This window comes from Mchenga conophoros, linkage group LG16, assembly GCF_057382185.1.
Source record: "Mchenga conophoros isolate Kocher_MC1m ecotype Shallow Benthic linkage group LG16, M_conophoros_male_GT1.1, whole genome shotgun sequence".
Lineage (NCBI taxonomy): Eukaryota > Metazoa > Chordata > Actinopteri > Cichliformes > Cichlidae > Mchenga > Mchenga conophoros.
In genome coordinates, this window is record NC_140541.1 from 34747107 (window position 1) to 34762905 (window position 15799).

The window sequence follows — 15799 nt, forward strand, 5'->3', positions numbered from 1 at the left end:
TCTGCAAAGAGCTGAGAAATATTTTAACTGGTGCATACAGAAGCCTTTACACTATTATGCAGTATTGTTTTAATTGAAAAGCTGGGTAATACCATTCACTTTCAGAACCTCCAGTGAAGATTGTATCCCCAAGTCAGTCAGAAATGGAACTGTGTCAGCAGACATCTGAGAGGATGGTGCTAAGCTGTGAGATCTCACGGCCCAATGCAATGGTACGCTGGTATCGTGATGGACTCGAGGTGGAGGAGAACGACAATCTCATTCTGGAGGTGGACGGTGTCTACAGAAGACTTATTATACCTAAAACCACTGTCAAAGATTCAGCAGAATATGTATGCGACACAGCGGATGACTCCAAGACGTTCTTTGTAAACATAGCAGGTAATTAAACTTAATAATTAGAAGGCTCTTGCTATGTCAGCATATATCCACTCTAACTTAAGATTCACTTAACACACAGAGCCTCCTGTTCGCTTCATTCGTCCTCGGAAGATGGCAAGTAGAGTAGAGAAAATGGCCGGGGAGACTCTACTTCTAGACTGCGAGGTTTCAAGATCAAATGCTGAAGTCACTTGGAAGAAGAATGGGGAAGAAGTCGAAGACTCTAGAAACATCACAATCCTTGAAGATGGCGTCATCCATCAGTTGACCATTCACTTTCTGACAGTGGAAGATGCTGGGCAATATGTCTGCGACGCAAAAGACGATGTAATGGATTTCAGTGTGATAGTGCAAGGTAGGTTAAGCCTCATGCCTGAATTATGCTTCTGGGGTGAATCTATGTAGAGCCACTGAAGTTGCCCACGGAAGTGGCAGGCTGCATTGATGGTGATGTGTGGTTATATTTCTAGGAAGGCTATACTCTAAGGTTTCATAAGGGTTTGTGCTTACGACATATCTATGGTGTAGATTTAACACAGACGTACTGTCTGTAAACAGGCCTAGAGACTAGTTGTTGATCTCCAGTTGCTAGGGAAAAATGTGTATGTGTCCCAGCACCAAAAACCTTGATTGTTTTGGTTTCTAGCAGATTGCTGCAGTTGCCTGTAGTGTGCATGAAAGATAGAGATTTGTCTGCAAACACTTTACATTTACACTCCAAGCAGCAGTAAAACCTGGAAAACATTGACAAAAGTAGGACATTATTGCTTTAACAAACACATTTTAGAAGCCACAACTTTTACTTTGAAGGCAAATGGTTTCCAGACTGTTTCACTATCATTTGGGGAATAGTTTGCGAGTGCAGCGTATATAGCTTGACTGTCCTGCAACCATTGGCTAGCAGTGAAGGAATACATTTTTCCTTTGCAGATGGTCTGGCAATTATTCTGTTCCAATAAATGGAATGTTCTGTTTTCTTCATTTTCAGAATTACCTATAAAAATTCTTGGAAAAACAGATGCAAAAATAGAAAAACAGTTCTTAGTATCAGATGACATTATTCTTGTATGTGAACTCTCAAGAGCCAATGCCTCAGTCAGCTGGTATAAAGATGACAAGCTTATTGATGACAATGAGCGATACTGCATCGAAGAGCAAGGTGTTTTCCGATCTCTGGTGGTCCTAAATGCAGCATTTGAAGATTCAGGGGAATATACCTGCGATGCAGTGGATGATAAAATAGTCTTCTATATCACTGTCAAAGGTAATATTAATAATAAATACTTAACAACTTGTCTTTCCTTTATGTTGAACACAAAATGATAATGTGCTTGTTTTTGTTCAGAGCCTCCTGTGCAGATCATTGGAAATGCAGGCCACCCAGAGCATCATATACTGGTAGCAGGAGATGATCTTATTTTGGAGTGTGAAGTGTCTCGGCCAAACGCCACAGTTGAGTGGTTATGGAACGGCAAGAGACTGAAACCAGATACTCGCATAAAAATTGACAACTATGACGTTGTTAGGAAGCTTGTTCTCTCTGGACTTCAGCCCTCGGACTCTGGAGAATACATTTGCGATGCCCTCGATGACAAATTGATAACAATTGTAGAGGTCCAAGGTAAGTTAAGATGATGTCCAAAGAGGTGTCAGAATTTCATATGACTAGGTTTAACCTCCTAAGACCCAAACTCTTTCATGAAATGCATTTTTAATTTTTCTTTGCTATTTGGGTTGATTGGGAACTGATGATTGTAAAAACAAATTTTTTAGGTAAAAAAAAAAATTTTTTTTTTTTACCTAATTTTTGTTTCTGAGAAAAATGAGATCCACATATGAGGACATTCGTTTTAAATTTTGATAGATCAGTGGCAGTATAACGTCCTTGTAAGTGGATATCAGGCCCTTGTAGAGAAAAATTAAGTATTTTGGTCTAGACAACCCAAAATGTGATGTCCACATATGTGGACGCCAGGTCCTAGGAGGTTAATGATGCTTGCACTTGGAATTTCAAGCAGCTTCTTTGTAAATGTATTTTTGCTCAGAGCCGCCAGCCAAGTTTCTGAATAAAAAAGCAAACAACATCACAGCCTATGAAAACGAGAGCGTCACACTGTGTGCCATTGTGAGCCATGAAAGGGCAAATGTTCGGTGGCTGAAAGATGGCCAACTATTGAACGAGGAGAACATTCACATCTCCAGTGTGGGTAATACCCACAAGCTCATCATTAATCCTCTGCAGCTGTCTGATTCTGGAGAATATGTCTGTGACGTAAAGACAGATGAGATGTATTTCAGTCTTTTAGTGAAAGGTAGGAATTTGTCACTTAACAAAATGTGACCTCTCTTTCTAAGTATTTGATTACAAGATGCCATGATCTAAAACTGTATTTCTTTGCCCAACAGAAATGAAGGTTAAATTTATCAGACAGTTGGAGAATATCAAGGCTCTAAAGGGAACCCGCCTTACGTTACAATGTGAGATCAACAAGCCAAAAGGAGACGTTCAGTGGCTAAAAAATGGCAACGAGATCTCTCATAGCCGTCAGCACACAATCAGGGCTCAAGGTAGAGAGCGGAGCTTTACCATCCACCAACTAATGGAGGAAGACAGTGGAGAATATGTCTGTGAATCCACAGATGACAAGACCTCAGCCACTGTTACTGTAGAAAGTAAGTCCGTGTAAATCTTTAAGAGAGACAATATGCTGGCCAATGTGCAATTGTAACATGTGAGCAAAGTTTGAGCTCACAATTCATATGAATGTTTTTCAGCCCCCCGTATTATTGAGTTCATAGCAGAGCTTCGCAATGTCATCATCTGTGAAGGAGAAGATGCAGTTTTTAAGTGTGTGGTTTCACCAGAGGACACCAAGTTGGTGTGGCGCTTAAACGGCAAGCAAGTAGCCCTGAACGAGCGCACTGTGGTTTCCAGCAATGGGCTATGCCACATGCTCTGCATCAACAACTGCATGGTTTCAGATAGCAGCAGAGTGACAGCTGATGCAGAGGGGTTGATTTCAGCGGCAGAACTACAGGTTCAAGGTGAGTTGCGGCCCCTGCGATTGACACTTTACAAATTTGAATAATCCATAGAGGTTAGAATATTCAACATTAAGTTTCCTTATTTTTCTCTGGTGACTATCAAGCTTCAGTGGAGTAGTTTCCCTTTAATGGCATATATGACACATATTCCTTGCAAACAACTTTAAACTATTGAAAAGGTGACTTTGACAGCTTGCACCTCACAGGTTCTCATATCAGAATTCCTCTGGTTACTGACAGAGACAAGTGGCTCAGTGGTTTTGGCGTGCATTGCACTGCAGGGGGTAAGGCCCCACAGAGCTTTTTACTCATTCTCTGTGCTTAAACTTGCCATGCACCTTTGCTGGTTTACATATTCCCGTTGGTTTGGGTGTGGCCTCACAGTAGACTTAACAAAAACCACATACATAACTTAAGCATACTGTAATTGAATATAAGTGATGCAGAAAAACTGTTGACACGCTGTTATGTACTAATTCCTAACATTCACTTCAAGAGCAACAGGTGCTGTTCAGTAAGAAAATGACACCAGTTGTAGCTGAAGAATACAGTGAAGCAACTCTAGAAGTGGAGGTGAGTGTGGATTCGGGAGAGGTGCGGTGGATGAGGCAAGGGGTGCTAATCCACCCTGGGGCCAAGTATACTCTAAAGCACAAGGGCCGCAAACACAGTTTCACCCTCCACAAAGTGTCAATGTCTGACCGGGGCACCTACAGCTGTGAAACCCTTCATGACCGCACACAAGCCCAGCTCACAGTGGAACGTAAGTGCCCACGTGTTCTCACTATGCCCTGTTGTTGTTTGTTTACCGCTGTTGCCGACAACCCCATCTCACGCGCAGCCTCCATCACTGCTTCATATGAAGGCAAATTTCAATTAACTGAGTAAGAGTAATTTGAGTGACCTGGGGACCAGGTTGGCACTTGTACTGAAATATGATGGAATCCAACAGGTGATATCCTTACAGCCCAAGCTGACTTTCGGACCAGGGCTTTCTGTTGTGACGCAGGACCAACAAAGCCCTGATAATTACACATGGGTGGGACACACCAAATTCTATTCTAAGGGTTAAATGCTTGATAATTAAAAGATGCCTCTGTTCACAGCCCATAATTTGATTTTGTAAACAAAATAGAAAATTCCTATGAATAAGCGTCATTTAACTTTCTCGAGAGCATTGAGGCCTGGCATACTGTAAAACGGGTAGGTTGTGGTGATTAAGATGTACTTATGCTTGTTTTTCTTTGCAGATGCTTCTTGTGTTTCGTAGTCCTATGAGCCACAGGCCAGTGGGTGAATTAAAGGCTGTTCTTTCAACACTAGTGTGGGTGGGAAGGGGAAAGTCAGTACTTCAGGCTGCTGTTGGCACCTCCTATGAATTTGGATCTCCTCCTATTGCATCTAAATTTACACCCTGGCCTTCAAAATTGAGGTTGTTGTCATCAGGTCTCCAAAATAAACACTCCTTTTTTTCCACAGGGAATGTGTGTCTGTGTTAGAATAAGTGAAAAATGTTGGCCCTTCCAAAGTGCACTGGGCTTTTGCGTAAAGCCCAGTGCTCAAATGGCTTGTGTACGTGCCAGCTTGTATTGTTTAACCACTGTGCACCAAAAAGACTCCACGCCTGTTCTCCGACTATAAAAGGACGCCATGTCTGCTCAGCGCTAAATGCCTGAAATGAAAATGCCTGTGTTAGGTTCCCAGTCTCTCAAACATGACTTTTCCCACTTTGATGCCTCTGTAGCTCGAAAAATCACAATCAAGAGGGGACTGACTGACATTAAAACCACAGAGAGGGAAACGGCTTCTTTTGAGGTAGAGGTGTCCCATCCCAATGTCCCGGGCACATGGATGAGAAACGGACTCAAGCTTAAGCCAACTAATCACTTCCGTATGAGCGCAAAAGGACAAGTCCACAGCCTTACTATCTCTAACCTGTCAGTAGAAGACACTGGCACCTTTGTGTTCTGCATAGAGAATCTGAAGACCTCTGCAAGGCTTGTTGTAAAGGGTAGGTACTTTTGAGAAATTGTAAAGAGAAGCAGCTTTGCGATAATGAGTGCAAATTGCTCAACTGTTTAGTTCAATAATCATGTAAGTAATCCAGGCCAACTTATTATGCACTTCTGTTCACAGCAGGCAAACTGCAACTTTACTCATTTTGTTGTGACCTTAAACTGGTAGCTAAAGTGGCCTACTCAACGCTGGCCATGTGCCAACTAGTGGAGGCATGTAACAGAATGGATTGACAGCACTGCTACCACTGCCTTTATCCGGGCTCGTGTTACAAACACAAATTGGCCTAGCCCAACCAAGTGAAAAGCAGTAGCTCGGTTGAGTCTTTTCTGTCAGGTGTCATTTTAACCTCATGCTGTAAAATAATCCACTCCATAACCAGTCACTCAGTATGCATCATCCCTTTGAGCTCAGTATGAAATGCTGTCGATGACAATTGGATGAAAATGTCATCGCAATGAATCCATATAAGTTACTCCTAAAGGTTACTTTAATTTTGAGCAGCAATGTGTTTGAAGAAATTTAAGCAGGATTTTGGCTGTTAAGTAATCTCTTTCTGCACCAGAGCCCCCAGTGACCGTTTTCAGAAAACTGGAGAACCAGAGGTTCCCTGAAGGGGCAGTAATCTCCATCGAGTGTGAGCTGTCAAGACACAACGTGGATGTGAAATGGATGAAGGTCAGTGTTTGGTTTTTTTATTTATTCTTTACTGGCAACATTTGTGATACTGACAAAAGACCACAGGAAAAAAAAAACACCCTGAAAACATTGATGTTAAAAGTTTTTTTAGAGTAATTTCCCCAAACCAACTCTTGATCTCTGCAGAATGTTCAAAGTAAAATTTTACTGCATTTGTTTGTTTTATTTTGTGTTTTCTTATCATTTTCAGGACGGGGCTGAGGTGAAGACCAGCAAAGACTTGCGCATTTATGCAATGGGAAGGAAACGGTTTCTCCAGATCATGAAATGCCAAGTCAGTGATTCTGGCATGTACACCTGCGATGCAGGAGATGCAGCTACATCCTGCACTGTGGAAGTCTACGGTACAGTCTACTATGTAAAATGATACCAACTTGATGGCAACCAAGTATTAAAGCAGTTGTAGGTTTTAAAAAAAATTGTTACTGGTCCTAAATTTATATAGTTTTGATAAGAAGCGATATTATGAGATGGGGTGTTTTTTGCAATAAGGACCTTACAAAAACTAGAATGATGACTCACTACAGTGCCACATCAAATGGTTGGGCATTTTTATTCAGAATTACACAATTACTACCAAGGTCATCTTCTGAGCTATGATCAGACACTGTTAGATGGCTTGGAACCTGAATGCTACACAGCTGTAGCCGGTGTATTCAACAAGAATCACCTGTTGCTTCAACACTTATAAAGCCCACGTGCCTGATTATTGGTATCTATGCTGGTATAGCTGGACATTATCGCATCAATCACCAATTATTCGCAATTCAAACAAGCCAAGCTTTAGTTAGCAGTTAGCAATAACCTCACTGAAGCATGTTGTAGTTGAACACAACTACACCAAACTACAACAAATAAGTAACTTAATAAGTTACTAAATATAATTTTGTATTGCCTGCCAGCGATTTGAGGTTGTGGTTAAGGCTCCATTATATATAGGAGTACAGTAGTATAATTTTGGAGATATTGTTGCTTTTTGGCTAACAGTACTAGTAAGATTAGTATCTCCATTTTAAGATACCGGTTCTGACATTTAAAGCTCTTCAAGGACAAGCACCAGCCTACATCATTGAACTTTTACAGCCCTATGTCCCTAGTAGGTCCCTGAGGTCTTGTGATCCGGGCCTACTTGTTGTTCAGCATACAAGGCTGAAAACCAAGGGAGACAGAGCTTTTGACACTGTGGCCGCCAGACTGTGGAACTCTCTTCCTCAGAACTTAAGATCTACGGACTCAGTGATCACTGTTAAAAAACAACTAAAAACACATCTTTTTAGAATTGCATTTTGTTAACTGTCTGTTTTTGTTTTATACCTTGTGAAGCACTTTGTGATCTTTTATCTAGAAATGTGCTATATAAATAAAATTTTACTTACTTACATGTGCATATAATGCAGTTCTCTTAATGTTTAAGAAGAACACAGCAGAGAATAAGTGTCTTTCTTCTTAAAAATCAAGATGAGCTATTAAGAAATTGTACTTGTGTGGATACCATCAGAAAAATATTTGCAGATACAGAGCTACATATAAAAAATACATTAGTTAAAAGTTTCTGTGTCTGAGAAAAATTAGAAACTTAGCTATACAAATATATTGTTCTAATAAAATGTTCATAATTGTAGCCCCAATAGTGCTATTAGGCTAGTATTACTAATTAGGTTGGGAAGTTATTAATGATTAATAATAAATTATTAGTACTGCTGGATGTAGCTGGTATTTATGGCCATGTTGTTTTAGTAAGGAGTTGAAACTGCATTCAAGACGTGGCTTTCAGCTTTACAAATACAGCACAATGCTGCCATCTGCCTGCAACATTTATATGTTCTATGTCTGCTGGATGTGTGAATGAGGACTCCATTGTAATCTTAAATATATATATGTATACATATGTATTTATATATACATATTTTTAAATTTGAATTCTACAGAGCGTGAGCTGGTGATCCTCCAAGGTCTTGAGGACCTGGACATCCAAGAGGATGAAAACGCTGTGTTTGTTTGTGAGATCTCAGTGGAGGATGTGCCAGGGGAATGGTACAAAAATGGGGAGCGGATACAGCCCACCAGCACCATTAAGATCCGTCAGGAAGGTTTGCAAAAACCAAAACAAATAAACAAACAAAAATACTTTTTAGGCTTTAACCAGAAAGAAAACCTGAGAATTTGAAAAAATATTTTATAATAAACATTTCAGAATTTTTTTCATTTCAGGGACAAAACATTTTCTTCTCATGTGCAATGTGCGAGCAGAGGACTCTGGAGAGATTAAGTTTGTGGCGAGGCACATTGAATCTGTTGCTTACTTGGAGGTGGAAGGTATTCAAATAATGCACCTACTAACTAATTAGAATGGATAAACCATACTGGGGCAACCTGATGATCCTTAAGTTTTGGGGGGTTAATTCAGTGATTTTTGCTCATTTAATCCAACTAAACAGTAAAATTTCATTTTTTCAATGCAATCAATATTTAGCTTCACATTTCCTGTCTCTAGTGCATGTATTGAATATGTATTGTCTAATCATTAAAGTAAGGTGAGGTAGGTTACAATGTCTACCTCAGTGTGTTGTGATTTCAATAAGACCCATATTTAAACGACATTCCTTCCCTTTCAGAGCTTCCAGTCAGTATTGTAAAACCTCTGCAAGACAAGACGGCCCTTGAGAAGAGCCGTGTGATCTTGGACTGCACAGTATCCAACCCCAGATGTAGCATCCGCTGGTACAAAGGCAGCAATGTCATCCTGCCCTCTGAACGCTTCGAGATCTGCAGCGAAGGATGTTATCGCAAGCTGATCATCCAGCAGGTGGCGCTAGATGATGAGGGCACATACAGTGTGCAGGTTGGAGATTATACTTGCTCTGCAAAGCTGACAGTGGAGGGTAAGAGGCTTTTTCATTAAAGCTTAACATCATCAGTGCACAAAAATGACATCTGACTAAAAGTTAGGTCTAGTTCTTTTAGCAGGATATTGTCATCTAGGCATGCACCACCTTTACTAGGTCTGTTTTTATTTCTGTGCCATTGATTATCCCATAAAATGGGTTGTAGAGACAAATGTCAGGACTTACATTTTTTCCACCCCTTCCCCCCAGAGTCTGTTATTAAAATACCCAGAGTTTGTTATTAGAGCTGTAACAGGATAAAATCCCTCTCTTATAGCAGCAACAGCAAATACTGTGTGTGCATATATAACCAGATAGTGCCACCTACTGGAACAGCAGAGTTACCACATGTAATTTCTTATTTCGTGAAAGGTGTAATATCCCGGCACATTTTTATATAGGAGTCAGTCTGTTTTAATTTCACAATCACCTTATTTAACTTGATCATGGGTGATATAAAGTAATGTTCATAGATAAGTCCCCAAACGGGCAAATTAAAATCATCTACACTGATTTGATTCTACACTGATTTCATAGTGTAGTGGTTTACAAATTTGCCTAAATCATGAAAGAGTCCTGTTTGAGAACAGAATGAGAGCATGGCCAGCAGAAGAACCCCTCCTAGGTCATTCCTGGGAGGGCAAATCTACTGTGGCGCTGCTTTGTAAATATGGGAACAGTTAAAGAAAGACTTTGTTTAACTTTCAGGAAAGCAATGTAATAATAATGATGATGATGATGATCCAAAAGGCAAAAACATGGGATGTTTCTTGGCAACATAATCTGACGTGAAAAATATCAGCCGGGCTCTTTAATGTAAGACATTGACTTTGTAATTTTAAAAAATCATCCATCCAGCATCTTAACCGCTAATTAGTATGCAGGAGCAACACTGTTAAAAAGATTGTTGAATATATTGTAGTCTGACATTCAGTGCTCTGGATGTTTGTGTTATCCTCGATTTTGGTAGTGAACCTGTAATATCTCCTTGGATACTGATGTTCAGAGTTGGTTATAGAATAAAATCTTGAACAATTTTAAAGATTATAGCTTTCTCTTTTGACTGTGTGGCTGTAAAATCTGGTCACAGTTTTTCAGTCTTGAAAATTTTGAGTGGCTGTATTCTGTACTTAGAACACTCAAACGCTGTTAAAAGAAACTGTAAAAAAAAAAAAATCATTTTTTCCAGTGTCCTCACTGTAGTTTCAGGGCCTGTGAAAATTTTATAGTTTTATTAAATAGACAGAAATTATTGGATGTAAATGAGCTGATTTTGAGGGGATCGGGTGGGCCCTTGTTCATATTTGGTTGATTTTTCTTCAGTTGTTCCTTCACAGTTTATTTTGGTGTACTTCCCTGTAATCCTGTAATTAATTTTTTAAAACCGTTTTCTTGATTGGGGCTTAATTACCATAGCATGGAGAGAGCGAGAGAGAGAGAGAGGGAGAGACCCTCAATTGTTTTGTTTTTAACCAGTAGGTGTCAGCCTCCTCAAACAGTTAACTGTCTACTTCTTACCTTGTGAAGTAAGATAGGGTGCCTTGGCCTATGACAGCTCGGATGATCTCCAGCTTCTCTGTGACCCTGATGGATAAAAATATGGAGTGATGGAAGTTTTGCCTCCTTTGTTTTAACTTCTCTGTTCAGACCGAGACATCTTCTTAAAAGTGTGTATTCGTAGGTTAAAACACTTAACCGCTTTCTCTCTCATGCCCTTACCCAGGCCAGTCTTTATTGATGGTCCGAGAGCTTAAAGATGTGGAAGTCATGGCTCCTGATGAGGCCTGCTTCGAATGTGAGGTCTCAGCTCCTGTCTTCAAATCCCCCGTGTGGACTCTGAACGGGGAGCCTTTGCAGCCGAGCTCTCGGGTACGCCTGGAGAAGATGGGCACAGTGCACAGGCTGACCCTCAGGCAGACCTCTCCGGAATTGAATGGCGTGGTAGAGTTCACAGCTGGGAAAACAAAGAGCAAAGCCCAGCTACGGATAGTGAGTAAGTAGAATAATGGCAATTTTTAAGAGGCAGTATTTTAGTAGGTTTATTTGCATATTTGAAATAACTTTAGATGATTCATAGAGGTCCGCAAATTCATCCTCAAAATATGGCTACAGACATCCTTTAATATTATAGATTATTATTAACTTTTAGGAGTGTGTGTGTGTGCTGTAAAAGTCATGCTCTAGCCGGTTAAACATGCAATTTAAAACCTGGTCATGTAATTGACACCTGAACCACTGATGGAGGTAATAACAAAGTCTCGAATTTGCTCCATTCGAATGCAAAGAAACAAAATATAGAAAGTGTAATGATGCACAGTTGGAGGAGAAAATGATGTTTGAGTGTAATAGTAACATTATGTTTTCTTTGCCAAGAACTGAATATGCAGATTTGCAGGTGAACAAAACAAACTGCCCATGTGGCGTATTTAAAGTGTGTTGCATGACTTGGCGTGGTATATACAGCACAAAGCAATAAAAACAGTAAATGTTTGGCTCCCACAGTGCTGCGTTCTATTATCAATATAGGTGTTTATGGTGGCAGTCCATCAACAGGCATGTAGGTCAAGCAAAATGGAGCACGCACCCGCCGAAGCAGGAGTAGGTTAAACTATTTTTAGTTTTATTATGCCGCCTTTTAAATGAATGTGTGCTATGTTCAGGCAGTAAAACTGTCAGAAATTCACTCAGCTTTAAAAAAGAGGACAGATTGCAACATGAGCAGAACCCCATGCATGAGTAGGAAAAGTCAAAGCAATTAAAACACTGGTGAAGTAAATGGATTTGCTCTGATTGTGTTATAATACACTTAATTTTGCTCACATGATAGCTGCATCTACATTTGGATCTTATAATATATGTGATTGCCTTCAGGTCTCAGACTTCAGAAATCATAAGAAATGTGTGGATTACTTTTGTAAAATAAAAGCTTAAATTGTTGCTATTATGGAAGGCAAAAAATTATTATTCTTTCACATGACATGTAGGTAGTTTGGGGTTTTTTTATTTTGCAAACACAGCATAATTTTAGATCTCGTATCTCTTAATATCTTAGATAAAATGTATAAAAGAAGAATCAGTCTTTAGAAAAATAATTTTTACCCAGGGGTAAAAGTATCCCCTTTGGAGTTTAATTATAAGTTTATGCCTTGAGGAAAAAGGCAGAGTTTCCAACTTTAAGATAAATAGGTATGAATTATTGCATAAAGTAATAAATTGAAATAGGTGAAATTGTAAATGAGTGTTTGTGTATTATCTTACATAATGTGTTTCCTCGTTTATCCAAGATAACATTCTGCCAAGGGTGAAAATAAAGGCTAATGTAGTCTAGTTTAATCTAATCTAATCAAAGAAGATTCGTAAAGAGTGAGGAGTCAGAAACCAAAGGAAGTAGGCTAGCAGGTCATACAGTAAGTAGGCTTGCATGCTCTGTTTATCCTCCAGTTTGACTAGAATGGGTATTATAATTTTTTAAAATGCAGATCATTTTGTATTAAATAAGATTTGCAACTAGCTCTTAAGCTCTTTATCTTATCAAAGCATTTATTGAGGTCACAGAACAAGATCAAGGGAACCAAGGACATTTTTCCCCACATGCATTAGCTTCACGTTTCAATCCTAAAACTGCATCTTTCTTTTATATGCAATCTATGATCCACAGTTTTCTGCTCACACTGTGTTAGGGGTTACTTTTATTCTTGGTTTAGAATTACTGTTCTATGTAATGCAATAGAAAAATAAAGCGGAAAAGAAAACATAAAAGGATGGTTGATATAGTTAGCATCAATTGTGAATAAAAAGGTTTATTAATTAAAAATGTGCTAGCATGAAATTATCATCCAACAGTATAGATAAATACAGCTGAAACAGATTTGTCACTAAACAGCTGGAAATTATTGGCTAAATCTAAGATTAACAATTGAAACTGTTGGCTAATGGTACACCAGACTGCTTGGTATGTGGAGAAGCTATGTTAAGAATAGCTAACAGTATCATTTAACTCTGGATTATCCTTAGTTTTATCTAACAGTCAACAAATGTGTTAGCTAAACATTAATACTTAAAAACCGGCCAATAAATGTGATGAACAGCATTTTTGGGGTGGTAGCTAAGTAGTGCACACATGGTTGAGATGGTAAGCTAATAGTTAGCAATAAACAGTGGAGACAGTTTGCGAGTCATAGCTTGTAAATGGTAATCCGAATCTCAATGGTAAGAGTAAGAGTGGAAAGCTGAAAATAGTCCAGTTCCAGTATAAAATGACTTCATGGGAACTCATTTAAACATGAGAGGGAGTTCTCGAGTTCATCTGTCATGACAGTACTTTTGGGGTATCAGCTAAAACCACTTACTGAAAGGGATCACTTCTTTGAAACAGGCGCTTGTCTAGAACGGTCAGAGTTATGTTTAATTAAATCAAAAAATAAAATATGGCGAGCCTCGCTGAACCAACTGTAAGACTTTGTTTCTCTGGACTTCAAAGTAATTTTTTCCTCTGCTTCACAGGTGATCACTGAGTGAAATCCCTGCTCTACAATTACCTTGATGTGGCTTAACTATTATACTGGTGGCTGAAGTTGTACCACTGAAATTGCTTATATATTTAAATCCAGTCTGTAAACGTGGCTTAAACAGGGTTGTGATGGATTTTCATGCAGTTCATTTAATCGTCTCATCGTTTTAACGACAACATTTGCCAGCGTGTGAGAACATTTACGAAGAGTTTTTTTGTTGTTATATAAAACTGGAGTTTCGTTGTAAATAATTTCCAATGTGAAAGTGGTTTGACTGGGTTAACTGGGTTATGAAAGCTTAAGATGAATGTGTATTTGTGCCAAAGAAAATAGAATAAAATGAAATAAAAATCTGATTGAAATACTCAAACTTTAAGTCTCTGGTGTTAAAGTAACCCAACAACAACAACAACAACTCGAAAGAGATTTGGAATATAATGTATGTAAAGCAAAAATTAAAACTCTCAATGTGTGTCTGTATACACACATTGGTAGGCCTTTTCCATTAGGAAACTAACATTATGTATTAATTTTAGGCTCCCCTTATTTTATTACAGCATGTTTTTGTGTGGATGTTGTGGCAGCGACTTTTTCTTTTGGTTTAGAAAACAGAAACACATGAATGAAGTATGAGAACAGACTGCATATAAAAGATGGACTTACCCAACATGATGTAACCCACTGGCAGACTGTGATCAGCTGAGGTGTGCTGCTGCTGTTCTTTGAAGATTTGAAGAAATCAACAAGATATAAGTAGATCTTGCACAAGCTATCGACGCCGATTTACAACTTGTACTCAGAATAAAGGTGGAATTCAGTGAGTGAATCATCAGCTTCAATTTTGCTCAACATTGGTGATGGATACTCCAATTTACTTATGTAAACTGGCTTAATGTTTTAAAGCATGCAGTAGGAAATAATGACTCCCCACACCTAAATAATGAGCCTGTTTTGAAAATGGAAGGAGTAGAAAATACATTAAACGTAAAAAGTCATCAGAAAAATAAATACTTAAAGCACAAATACCTGAAAATTTGACTTAAGTACAGTAACAGTAATTGCATTTAGTCGTTTCCCGCCTCTGGAACTGGTATGAAAAGTGAGTCATTAGTCAATGAGAATTTTATTTAGTTTTATGTTATATTCTAGCCATAACAACTATAATTTAGTACTGTATTCAACATGCTCTTAATCAAGCAGTTCATTCAGCCAATCAGGAAAATGCTGAGTGACATAGGAAGGAATTTGAGGACTTCTGAGGTCACTTAAGACAGCGGTCCCTACCCTTTTTGGCGCCACGGACCGGTTTATGCCCGACATTATTTTCACGGACCGGCCTTTAAGGTAAAATGGTAAATGGCCTGTATTTATATAGCGCTTTACTAGTCCCTAAGGACCCCAAAGCGCTTTACATATCCAGTCATCCACCCATTCACACACACATTCACACACTGGTGATGGCAAGCTACATTGTAGCCACAGCCACCCTGGGGCGCACTGACAGAGGCGAGGCTGCCGGACACTAGCGCCACCGGACCCTCTGACCAGGTGTCGCGGATAAATACAACAAAATAAAACTAGTACTGGTACCGAAAAAAAGAAGATTTATTCATAACACACGTGAAAAGACCCAGGAAAACAGAGTTAACGATAAAAACGATAACAAAATAACCCTGAAAACCATACATTTCACACCTGAGCCTCAACTCTCGCGGCCTGGTACCAAACGACTCACGGACCGGTACCGGTCCGAGGCCCGGGGGTTGGGGACCGCTGACTTAAGACTTTTATAGGTCCATAACTCTTTCTGCAATCAGAGTAGCCACCGCGGAATAAACCATTAAAAATACTTCTTCATACCTAAAAGTCCATTGAACGCCATCTTTTATATACAGTTTATGGGTATGACCAGTGTTGGTTTTTGTGTCAGCGCAATAAATGTTTCCATCATTGGTTCATTGTAAAGAAATATTTTTTAAAAAGTTTTCATGGAAACTTTGAATAAAGAGCTTTCTGTCTTGCAGCAAACAGCTTGTAATGTAAATATACTGGGCCAAAATGAAAGAAAAAACAACACATTTGATCACCTTGACTGATGATCAGGGCATGCTTGATTTATCAAATGGTTTTATCGTGTGGGTATTATGTTTGTCGAGTGGAGAACGATTGCCGTTTTCATATCAAACCTGTTCCATATTCCATTTTTTCCTTTCGACTTGATCTTGTATGTTGTGTTGAGTGTGAGGAATGTGAAGTCAAGTA

At 39.1% G+C, this 15799-nt stretch overlaps 1 protein-coding gene across 2 annotated transcripts in view; it reads left to right on the forward strand.

Annotated features, from left to right (window-relative positions):
* Positions 1-15773, forward strand: part of obsl1b (obscurin like cytoskeletal adaptor 1b) — a 37842-nt gene extending 22069 nt beyond the window's left edge. The window contains exons 13-28 of one of the 2 annotated variants that reach the window (XM_085250679.1): positions 106-381; positions 461-736; positions 1370-1645; positions 1727-2002; positions 2427-2693; positions 2788-3054; positions 3157-3426; positions 3923-4189; positions 5171-5437; positions 6008-6120; positions 6332-6485; positions 8070-8231; positions 8353-8457; positions 8757-9023; positions 10750-11019; positions 13530-15773. In XM_085250679.1, coding sequence (XP_085106805.1) covers positions 106-381; positions 461-736; positions 1370-1645; positions 1727-2002; positions 2427-2693; positions 2788-3054; positions 3157-3426; positions 3923-4189; positions 5171-5437; positions 6008-6120; positions 6332-6485; positions 8070-8231; positions 8353-8457; positions 8757-9023; positions 10750-11019; positions 13530-13540 — 3524 coding nt within the window. In that variant the 3' untranslated portion in view covers positions 13541-15773. Of the gene's footprint in view, positions 1-105; positions 382-460; positions 737-1369; positions 1646-1726; positions 2003-2426; positions 2694-2787; positions 3055-3156; positions 3427-3922; positions 4190-5170; positions 5438-6007; positions 6121-6331; positions 6486-8069; positions 8232-8352; positions 8458-8756; positions 9024-10749; positions 11028-13529 lie in introns of those variants that run through there. The other variant, XM_085250678.1, reaches the window with a different exon arrangement.
* Positions 15774-15799: the final 26 nt, after the last annotated feature.